The sequence below is a fragment of the Erpetoichthys calabaricus genome, chromosome 5, assembly GCF_900747795.2.
Source record: "Erpetoichthys calabaricus chromosome 5, fErpCal1.3, whole genome shotgun sequence".
Lineage (NCBI taxonomy): Eukaryota > Metazoa > Chordata > Cladistia > Polypteriformes > Polypteridae > Erpetoichthys > Erpetoichthys calabaricus.
In genome coordinates this window covers 12,986,325-12,998,392 of record NC_041398.2, presented here as the reverse complement: position 1 = coordinate 12,998,392, position 12,068 = coordinate 12,986,325, and the positions used below count along the sequence as shown (strand labels likewise).

At 42.8% G+C, this 12,068-nt stretch overlaps 1 protein-coding gene across 1 annotated transcript; it reads left to right on the top strand.

The window, feature by feature from the left end:
- Positions 1-3,558: 3,558 nt before the first annotated feature.
- On the top strand, positions 3,559-5,082 carry LOC127527817 (gastrula zinc finger protein XlCGF17.1-like). Its single transcript, XM_051927705.1, has 2 exons — positions 3,559-4,382; positions 4,851-5,082. Exons 1-2 carry the CDS (start codon positions 3,559-3,561, stop codon positions 5,080-5,082), a joined length of 1,056 nt encoding a protein of 351 aa, XP_051783665.1.
- The last annotated feature ends 6,986 nt before the right edge of the window (positions 5,083-12,068 follow it).

Sequence of the window (12,068 nt, the reverse complement as noted above, 5' to 3'; positions counted from 1 at the left end):
CTTTTCATTATTCGTTTTGGTTACGACACCCGACCGCATCACCCATCAAAAATCTGCCTATCATTTTTTGGAAAAATGTCATTGACGAGACTGTTCTTCTCAAACTTCGCAACATGGCTGTTGGCTTTGTTTGCCAACATTGGGATAACTTTGGCGACATGGTCACAAACTGCAACAACTCACCACACAAGGACGCCCTGTGTCTCGAGGCATTCACACTGCCGGAAGACAACCATGGGATACGCAGAAAATAGCCATGTCAGTCAATGCAGATCACACACCCAGGCAAACAACACTGAATAATCAATAGCTGCAACTACTTTGCCCGCCCCAACTCCTCACCTGAGTCGGTTTCGTCTCTGTTCAGCAGTGTTTCCCAAACTCGGTCCTGGGGAACCCCTGTGGCTGCAGGGTTTTGTTCCAACCAGATTCCTAATCATTAATGCCGGTGAAACTCATCAGGGATAAGTCGGTTTTTCAAATGCAGCCATGTAGCATATTAGCTGAATGTAATAATCCGAGATGAATGCACGCCCCCGCACTGAGTGAAAAGCCAATGTATATTCTATATGCTATATTATATAGTCTAGAAAAACATGATCAGCAAGTCTTTGATAGGCTGCAACAAAAGGATGAAAGAACGGGCGCATTTTTTTCACGCAAGCTGTGTGGGTGGGTGTTAGTTAGTTAATTAGTTACTCGAAGGATTTCAAGATTAAATATGCACAAGCAGTAACACTGCAAAAACAGCCCAAACCAGAAAAGACGGCTGGCAAAAAGTGGCCGACAAAATTAAATGCCTGTGCATTGTACTTACTGAAGCAGCGTTACGGATTTTGCAAATGTTAATTTTTTTCCCTCTGCTTAAAAAACATTTAAAAAGCGGTGTGATTATGCAGCATATACTATGCCGCGGGTTGGTATGCAGCGTGTAAAACAGTTTCTTGCGGATAATTTGCTATCCACACAGGGAGGAACCGGGAAGTGAACCCACAATCTTCCACTCCTTACTGCAAAGCAGCAGCACTACTACAGCGCCACAAGGCAGTTAAAAAATGCACCAGGCCACATGTTCATTTTTTCCCCTGTGCTTAAAAGACATTAAAAAAGTGTTTCTTAACTGGGACTCCGGAACAACTCAGTACGCGAAAAGCGGCCAGAACCGCAAACAACAATGAAAAGTCTACGTGACTCACAGGTGCATGTCGATTGTGCAAAGACGAAAACGACTCAGGTGACGAGTTGGGGTGGGCACATGAGCAGGCAGTGCTTACTGAATGAGAAATCAGCAGACTAGCAAATTGGGAGTCCTTCCCCTCTCCTCCCGTTTTTTTGGTGGTTTATTAAATTACGGATTTTTCAAATGTTATTTTTTTTCCCTGTGCTTAAAAATCATTAAAAAAGCAGCCGGATCACAGGTTGGCTAGTTTGATTTAATTTCATACAACTAAATACTGCTTCATTGAAAATCTTTGTTCGGAAAACACCCCAGTACTCAGATGTTCCAGGCATGGAAATGAAAGACATACCACTGTTATCTTTTATATTGAAAGTAAATTATTATGCAGGCTGAGAGGGGTTCCCAAACTTTTTCATATGACTGTAAGTAAATTCATTCTCTGAAGGTGCCTTTATATTGTAGCATCAATGCCTAGTGCCACAATGGATCGATTCTTTACTCTTTACATGGCCCTTTGAGGTGACTCGCTATCCTTTAAAGGACTGCTTGCCTTTTACCACACTAGTTATAAAAAGCACCTGCGACTGTGTGGAGTTACGGTTTTTATAGGCTCTTCAGCTATAGATGATGTAATGTCAGCTCATTCTTTGGTGATTCATCCTTGGCTGATGTAACTTGTCTGGCGACCTCTCCAATTATATTTGGAAAAGCGGATGTTGCTGCAAATTGCATTTTGATGTTTGCCAGTTCAACCACAGTGTAAAGAAAGTTTACCTATCTGGAAGACAAGCAGATAATGCCACCCAATACAGCTGGCATGGAGTGAGTTGATGATGTTTGTGAAATACCCGATGAGTCAGCAGGTTCACATTGAAAAGCTCCTTTGGCTAAAAACCTGAGAGTGGACAGAACTTGCAAAGGAGCAGATAGAGCACAAGTCCTCAAAGTCTGCCTTTGTAAAGCTGGCACCAGATCAGCACACAGCGCCAAGAGGAGAGATCTGGAATATCGAAATCGACTTAGAAGCCAGTCATCAACATCATCTATAAATACACACTCTCTTCTAACTCTTCTATTTGCAATGTCTTCTAACAATGCTAAAACAGCCATGAGAGTTGGAATAGTTTGGCCATTCCGTGAGCCATTGTATTGTTACAGAATGATTACAATCAAGTGAATTAAGTTTGTACAACGATGTGCAATTAATTTTGGTGTATGTGATTAAAGACCACATCAGGGATGCACATACGAAAAAGAAAGGTGAAAGACACAGAAACAGTAGCACCTCTTTGACATTTGGAAAACCGATCAGAAACATGCGTGTGCACGGTGTGAGGCTGCTGTGAAAATGTTTCGATTTGAATACATCTCAAAGTGATTGTGGAAACAGACAGGCATATGCAATATTCTTGTGTGTACACCTTGTTTATGCATTAAACAAAGGAAAGACCAGGTGATGCAAATTTTAAAACTGTATAAATTCTCAGGACACCTCCAACAAGCAGGCTGTAGAATCTTAGTAACTGGCTAAAGAACTTCTCCATATTAACCACATGAATTGAAAGATCAAAATTCATAAGCAATGTGCCTTTTTATATTAGAGAAAAAGTTCATCTAATTTATCATCATTTTGTTTTGTCTATCTATCTATCTATCTATCTATCTATCTATCTATCTATCTATCTATCTATCTATCTATCTATCTATCTATCTATCTATCTATCTATCTATCTATTATTGTTACGTTACTAATAAATTGTATTACTTATTATTTTATTTTTTTTTGTTGCAAGTTATTTATGACAGTAAGTCCATCTCCAAATTCGGATCACAACAGAGAAGGTAAAAGTATTAATGTTGACTTTTTCCGATTTATGAATCTCCTTCATGAATTGTGCAGATCTCTTCATATTGTTAGCTTATTGTCCGGGACTTGAAACCGAGATCCCCAACTCGAACTTACATTAACTCGCAATCTCCTTTTGGGGGGTTGGGGAAAAGTGGAAAAGAAGAAAAAAAATCCTTAATAAGATGAGATAAAAAAAGGCTAGGTGCATGTTATAAGAATGTCGTACTAATCAGAACTTCTGCGTTGTCCCCGATGCCAGACCCCCATTAGTTTAGCTGTATTTATTGGCCTACTTAGAGTTCCAGCTTTTGTTATTTTAATTTTTTTTTAATGCCGGGAGGCTGTGTTTGTAGAGGGTCACATTCCAGAGTTTTATATGTGCTCATTTTTTATTTTTTTTTCATAGTGAGGTGAAAGAGAGGAGAAGTTTCTGAAAATCCAGATGACCTCATCGTCATGGTGATTCCCACTGAATTTCCAGAAAGTGAGGACGCCTATTTTGATTCTGGACCGGAGACTCCTTACCAGCATGACAACTTCCAAAATAGCAGGAATCGAAGACACCACAGCCGATAACGAGTTTAACAATAACACCAAGAATTTGTATGAGTGTGCGGACTGCAGGAAGAAGTTCTTGCAAAAGCGTTACCTCAGCATACACGAGAGAAGTCACACCGTGGAGAAGCCATACCACTGCAATGATTGTGGAAAGTCATTTGCGTGTAAAGCGTATCTCCAGACACACCAGAAGATTCATGCCGGAGTAAAGCTGTACTGCTGTAGTGAGTGCGGCAAAACATTCACACACAAGATTTACGTTCATCAGCATCAGCGCATTCACACCGGCGAGAAGCCGCACTGCTGCACCGATTGTGGAAAAGCGTTTGTGTGTAAGGCGTACCTCCAGACTCACCAGAAGACTCATTCCAGAGAGAAGCCGCACTGCTGCACAGAATGCGGGAAGCGTTTTATTCACAAGCGCCACTTCCTGGAGCACCTGAAGACACACAGAGAAGACGAGCCATTTAGCTGCAGTGAGTGTGGGAAGAGTTTCACAGAAAAAAGAGCCCTTCAGCACCAAAAGAGGTGTCACAGCTTAGAAAAGGCCTTCTTCTTCAAGGAGTGTGGAAAAATGATTGCCTGCAAGAACAGCCTGAAATTCCACAAGCGAATTCACATCGGGGAGCGGCTGCACTGCCATACGGAGTGTGGGAAGAGCTTCATTCGTAAAACCGACCTCAGCGACATCATCTGTCGCACACCGGCGAGAGACCCAAGAAGAGGTTCACCAAGAAAAGAACCCTTCAGCACCATCAGCGGCTTCATAGCGGAGACCAGATATTCAGCTGCAAGGTGTGCGGGAAGACCTTGGCCTACAAGTACAGGCTGAAGGGCCACCAGCAGATTCACAACGGCGACAAACCCCATTCTTGTAGCAATTGTGGAAAGAGGTTCATACGTAAAAACCACTTCCTGCAGCATCAGAGAATCCACACCGGATAGAAGCCACACAGTTACCCCGTGTATGGGAAATGCTTCCAAGTGGTCGGCGGACTGCAAGAGCATTTGGTGATTCACACCGGGTAGTATCCATATTTCTGTAACCAGTGTGGGAAAAGGTTCAGACTAAAGGGGAAACTTCAGCAGCATCAGAGGATTCACATTGGGCAGTGGCCATTTTGTTGCCAATATTGCTGGAAGATCTTAATCTACAGCCGGTACTTTCAACACCACATGAAATTTCACACCGGGGAGAAGCCATACTCCTGCGTTCACTGCAGGAAGAAATTTACACACAAGTGTAATCTTTGGCGACATCAGGTCATCCACACGGGAGAGAAGTGATTTCTGCATGGACTGTGGGCAAGGATTCACATATAAAAGTACCCTGCAAGACCACCAGAGGATCCACACTGGTGAGAAGTCCTACTCTTGTCCTGAATGTGGGAAGAGATTCCGCGAATCAAACACTCTGCTGAAGCACAGGAGAATCCATGCCAAGAACATGGCCTCAAACGAGGTAGAGAAGCTTGAACAGCTTGCAGGAGAGTGACCGCTCGGTTTGTGTTATTGACGTGACTCTTTGGGGGTTAAACGGACATATCTGCAAGCTGTACAAGTGCCCACCCACATGAACCGAGGCATCTTCTCTGTTTTCGTTTAAAGAGATTTCTTGGGTGGAGACCTCCCTCGGTAATCCCTAAAGGCCAGGACATTTGTGACTACAGAGCTGTCACAGATCACTTCAAGTTTATGGTTGAGCCCTGTGAACACTCCGGCTGCAAAAATGAAGAGGAAGTTTGTAATATATTTGGAGCTAACTTCCTGCTTTAACCATCCTGCTTGTCTTAATTCTGTGCTTCACCATTTTCTGTGCATGAAAAATCAAAACTGTGGCTTCAAGGAGGGTACAGGGATGGAGGTTTTGAACTGTTAACATGAGTGTTCTGTGTCATCGTAAGTGTGCTGTTTCAGAAATGTGAAGAATCTAAACAATGGTGGCGGTGTCCATTATTGTTTTTGGAAAGGCAGAGACAAAATGGCTCATAACAAACAACCGTAGAACAAAATAAAGAGTCATGGAGTTCAAGTGGAAACCTTGAGAACTTTTAAAATGGCTTCTGGAGAAGATATTAGATAGCGTCACACTATACAACTTCAAGTCGGAGAGAACGTCACACTTAACAACTGGACTTGCTGGATCTGATGATGTTGAGTTTTATGACTTGAAATTACACACGATAACCATTAGACTGGCATCACACTACACACGTCAGAGTCGTAGAACAAGTCACACTACACAACTGGATTTACAGGACCTCATTGCTTTGAATTAAAGGACTTGTAATCACAGGGAATGACCGTTAGGCTGGCGTCACACTACACAACTTCAAGTTGGAGTGCATTTCAAATTTTAAAACCTTTAGTTGCCGGGCTTAATCCTCCATTACATGAATAGGAATGCTGCGGTATAATGGATGACATGACTCCTTCACAACATTTATCTAAGGATTGCCAGCTTACGGCATGTTGACAGATCAATTAATGTGCTGCCTTTGGCCAACATCATGCTACAAGACTTCAAGTTGGGGAACATGTCTGACGAAAACTGGACTTGCTGTATTTGGTCTCAGTGAGGAGGTCGGATTGCACGACTAGGATTCACATAGGAGGATTACGGTTTCCACGATTCCATCGCAAATTCTCAGCAGCTTTAAATTTCTGAATTATCACAAGTTCACTGTATTTTGACATCTACTTAATGTCCTGTGTTAATTTTAATGTCATTCTACCCGATGTTAATGACTTCAATTGGTGGGCGTCTAACGACTAATGAATTCTATGACTCCCTCGTGACTTTTCTGCCCAGTTTCTAATTTTCTAAGCATTTGAGACTCATTGTATTTTGACACCAATTACTATGCTGTCTGATTCTGTCATTACACTGCCAACGTCAAGTCAAAGAGCATGTCACACTTAACAACTACACCTACTGGGTCTCATTTCCTTAAAGGCAACTAGGAGTCACCATAAGTGACCATTAGGCCAGCGTTACACTATATGACTTTGAGTTGGACGGCATGTCACACTTAACAACCACGGTTGGTGGATCTCGTTGCCTTGAAGATCTCAGATTACACATCTGTCTTGTGACTTTTCTGCACACCTTCTAATTTCCAACATATTGTGAGCTTTCTGCATTTTGACAGCCACTTCAAATGCTGCCGTAAGCCAGTGTCACACTATGAGACTAGTGAATAGTAAAGTCATTTTCCCCTTTAAAATCGGTATCCATGAGCAGTCCTATAACTTTTCCATGTGGTCTTCCTGTCGGTTGCATCACTTCACTAAATTCTTCTTTCCTTGGTAGAAGATTAACCTTGGGCTGGCCCCAAATCCAGGTCAACATCGTATCTTTAACCTTATAAGACCCCAATGCCTGATGCGGACAACTAAAAATTACACTGGGAGTTGAACTTCTCTTTGACATCAGTGGCGACTCCTCCTCCCTGTTGGTTTTGCCAGCCTTTCCTGACTAATGTGTACGCGTCTCGGTGGTACACCTGCCTGTCTCTGCTCCGAGTTATTTCTAAATTTACATTTATTTTTTGGGCTGATTTCTTTGTCCTAATTTGTGATACAATTTGTTCCATTTCAGTTCTCACAGAGAAGACCACACCTATAAATGTATGTCCTGGTGAGTCTCATGTGGATGTCACACTACATAGGCTGGAAGTCATCAGTGTGTCTGCCTCAAGTCTCCACGATTTGTAAATGAAGGCGATGGCTGAAAAGTCATGTAGTGTGACATGTAGCCAACCGAATGAGCTCAATGTCTTGAGCGTTTTTATTTCCACTCCAAGTCATACCCACTTTACATTTCTGACATCGTCCTTTAGCTATGATTGGAATTAAGGCTGTGGGTGAGGAGTGCAGGAGTAGAAAAGAGCCAGCTGATGATGATGATGATGATGGAAGGGGCCCAAATATCTGTGAAGTAGGTGATGATGAACCATCTACTGATGGAAGGTTGTTTATGTCGATGAACGAGAGAATGCACGTCTGGCTGGTGACGGAGGTTGAAGTGTGCATAACCAGGAAGGAGGCCATAATGGCCGACTGCTGTGAGGAGGGTAAAGCAGGTGATGGAGGTGAAGGTGTCAACTTCAGGGATCTTGTGGGGGTCTGTTGATGAGGGGGCTGTCGGCATTGGTGCTGTTGGATGGTGTGGTGCAGTCCTGGCCTGGCCTGACTGAGGACTGGTGGATTTAGAAGGCATTGAGACCCCTTCATTTTATTGAGTTGGAGATTTCATTTGTTTCATTTCAATTAACACTCAACAACCCATAATGTCAAAGTGGAAACGTGTCCTCAGAAAGGTTTGAACATTTATTAAATAAAATCAAACACATTCCTAGAATTATCCATCCATTTTCCAACCCACTGAATCTGAATGGGGGTCTGCTGGAGCCAATCCCAGCCAACACAGGGCACAAGGCAGGAACCAATCCCGGGCAGGGTGCCAACCCACTGTAGGACACACACAAACACACCCACACACCAAGCACACACTAGGGCCAATTTAGAATCGCCAATCCACCTAACCAGCATGTCCTTTGGACTGTGGGAGGAAAACCGGAGCGCCCGGAGGAAACCCACGCAGACACGCGGAGAACATGCAAACTCCACGCAGGGAGGACCCAGGAAGCGAACCCAGGTCCCCAGGTCTCCCAACTGCGAGGCAGCAGCTCTACCCACTGCACCACCGTGCCACCCCCAATTGATTTTGATGCGCAAATTATACAATGAGAATTTCATTTGGAGAGAGTTTTGCACGATCGGCAAGATACTTTATTGCTCCCGGAGGAAATTCTGTACGAAAGATTCCGCTTTAGCCGAGGGGGAATATTGTACCTGAAAGATTTATTAGCACCTTATATTCGAAGTCAAACCTGGCGAATTTGGGCTCTCACAACCACACAGACAGTAGGCATTGCTTTGAGGTTTTTGCAAGCGGCACTTTTTTATACCCCAAAAAAAGAGGGCTATATGGAATATAACTATGGCACACATTGAGGACAAATATATGCAATGACCATCCTTTATCTAAAATGAAGTGACCACTGCATCCTGCCACTGGTTCTGAGGAGGAGCTTCCCCCTGATGCCCTCAGAAACAGGGCGATGGGCATTTCAGTGGAGAGCCAACTCTTCTGCAGGGGTTAGGTCTGGACTGCGTGGACCTCCACCTGTTTTTTTGCTTGTTTGCCTTCTTATTAGCTTTAGAATTAACATTTTTTTATATTATATATGATTCTTTATGTCAACAATTCTTGAAATAGTTATATACCAATATTTACCAGTTTGAAGTATATTCTTGTACTTCACTTTAACCTGTTCCCATGTTCTCCTTGTACTCACGTTTGATCTGGAATTATGACATATTAAATAATAATTAATCTGACACTTATGAAACGCTGCATTCAGTAAGTACAATGCACACGCGTTTAATTTGTCGCCCACTTTTTGCCAGCCGTCTTTTCTGGTTTGGGCTGTTTTTGCATTGTTACCCCTTGTGCATATAAAATCTTGAAATTCTTCATGTCCTTCGAATAAAAGGTCTTGTGTGAGGAAAAAAAATGCGCCCGTTTTTACATCATTTTGTTACAGCCTGTCAAAGACTTGCTGATCATGTTTTCTAGACTCAATATATATGGGCTTTTCAATCAGCGCGGGCGCGCGCATTCATCTCGGATGATTAGATCCAGCTACACTAAACTAATACACAGCTGTGTTTGAAAAACCGACTTATCTGGATGAGTTTCACCGGAATTAACTTATCCAAGATGAGGCACCTGGTCTAGGATGATTTAAGCGGCGTACGGAAAACACCCCCCAGAAGTGCAGTGCGCAAAAATAAATAAATAAAATAGAAAATAAATAATCAAATGGAATCATATGAATGGTGGCGGCGCAGTCACACTGTTTTTAACGCGTGTTTGTATTTGTGTCTTTCAAACTGCAGTCAAAGTCACCTGCGATCTCATAACCTGCCCGGTAAATTGTAATAACCTGAAGGTGCCGTTCAACGTGCGGACCAAACTTGCGCTCCGCATTCACCCCCCCCACCTCCCCTCATTGCGCGCTCCCGCTGATTTCAAAGCGCAGCACCGGACTAAACCAGTCGGGCATTCAGTGAAGCGCGCGTGTCACACTGAGACTTAACGGAGTGAGCCTCACGGGAATAGCCGTCTGCTTACAGTCGAGGCTCAGTCGGTGCTGCAATCTCAAAGTGTCCGCCATTAACACAAGACGGGCTGAGACAGTCCACGGTTATGTGCGCACACTCGGGAGATTTAAGGAGCGCCAGGAAACGATCAAGGAGAACATCAGTGATGAAGACACCAAGGAGAGAGCGACATCTACAGAGGGAGTGTCTGTGACTATTATGGGATGGCACTGGAAGTCGACTGAGCAAGAAGAAGAACTTGAGCTGGACAAGTGGCGCAAATCTGTAAGAACTTAAACTGCTGAATAATCGCAGATAACGCGTTAAAATATCTGCGATCGAATTTTTTTTTTTTGATTACATCTCGCCTGAAGAAGGGTCCAGAGTTGACTCAAAAGCTTGCATATTGTAATATTTTTAGTTACCTAATAATGGGTTAATTTTACTTGACTTCTCACTACTTAACACAAACCCCAAAATTTGTTAATTGAATCCAGTTAATCTGACTGCGAGTCTCACGTTGCAAAAAAAAAAAAATATATACTGTATATATTTTTTTATAACTTTTTGTTCTTTATTAAAATACTAGCTGTTCTACATGTCTAGATGGGTTGAATGCTAAGTAATCAACGTAGATCTCAGTGTTAATATTTGCAGTGCACTATCTGTGGGAATGTATTTTGAAATGCATGTAGTAATAAAATGAATTGCAATTATCATTCCAACAGATGGTGTATCACAAATGTTTGTAGTAGTACAGTACATTAATACAAATGTTTGTGATGTGCCATCTGTTGGAATGACAAATCCAATGCTTTTGTCTCTGTTATATGCCATTCTGTTTGCAGAACTGAAGCACAACAAACTGTCGCAGGTCTGGACCAGCAGATGTGTACCTGTAGGGAGGTTTACAGGCTGGTATGGTGCCCACTAATCACACTCACACTAACACACATTCTGTCATTAAACTGCTGGCCGATATCAGTGGTGACGTCTGGGGCTGCGGCTCTGTAACCGGATGATATTGATTAGCATGGGAGTCATAAAAGCAGAGCTAATGTTTGTGAGGTGCCATCTGTTGGAAAGACACAGACAAAGTGACTGGACAGATACACAGACAGACACACTGACGCTTGTCTTTTTATTATAGAGGATTAATCATAAACAAGAAGTCCTAATATCATCAGAACATTCAAAATATGAGATTTGATCAGTGGAATTTACAAATCAAAAATGACCAAATTAAAAGATTTGACAAATAACAGTCGTCCATATTTTATTTTTTTGTGTGTTTTGATCTTTTTAGATTAATAACCAATTCAAATTTTACAAACTGTGAAGCATTAACAGCCCATTTATCTCTCTGAATGTAACACCTAATCATAATTAATTAAAGATTAATCTAAAATAAGTGTTCTTTTACACATTAATTATTATTAAATCAAACTGTCCTTCAAGGTGATGTCAATATTCTGAATATTTTTTAGATCTCACCAAACACTTCACATCCTAACTTCTCATGTGTTTAATATGCAGAGAGGCCACAAGAGGGAGCAGTTTGGCTCCAGAAGAATCAGCTCATGTCACAGCCCTGAAAGTCACAGGAATGTCACTAAGGTGCAAGTCACATGACCAGCGTCTGAGTTGACAGCACATGATGAGGGCCACAGGAGCTGACGTGGAGTCGATTATCAGTGACTGGCGATGTGTCCAGTGTGCTCATCGACTTTTAAGTGACATTTTGCCCTGAATGTGCCCACCTGCCCACCTGCTGACTGACATTTCCATTTCATTAATCCTGAGCTCTAAAAGCCCCCAAGGTCAGCAGGAGATGACCTCAACCAACACAAACATCAGACGATAGGACAACATGGCTGTCAGCCTGTAGAGTTTGAAGGACTGCCAGTGTGCAGCTGTGAGGAGGACCTGAGTGACCAGACAGACCAGTGGATTATTGAGGTCACACAGCGGGGACTGAAGCAATGGCTGAGGTGACAGGAGAGAGAAGAGGGCAGCAGGGCTTAGGTCAGCATTGAAGAGCTCATCGGGTGACAACCTGTCTGATGAGCGAGTGCTTAAAGAATCAGACGTCAGTCACACATCGAGATACGGATTTGATCAACGAGGAATACAATCTGTGATCACAGGACGGCCATCAGTGTGTGACGAGTCAAAGAGGAGAAAATCAGGAGGGAGGAACAAAACTCACAAACACACAAGTGACACACTCGTCTGACTCACTCTGTCTCAGGTCACTCATCTCACCCTTTATCACCCTGACGCTCTTCTCTATCATCCTCACCCCTCACT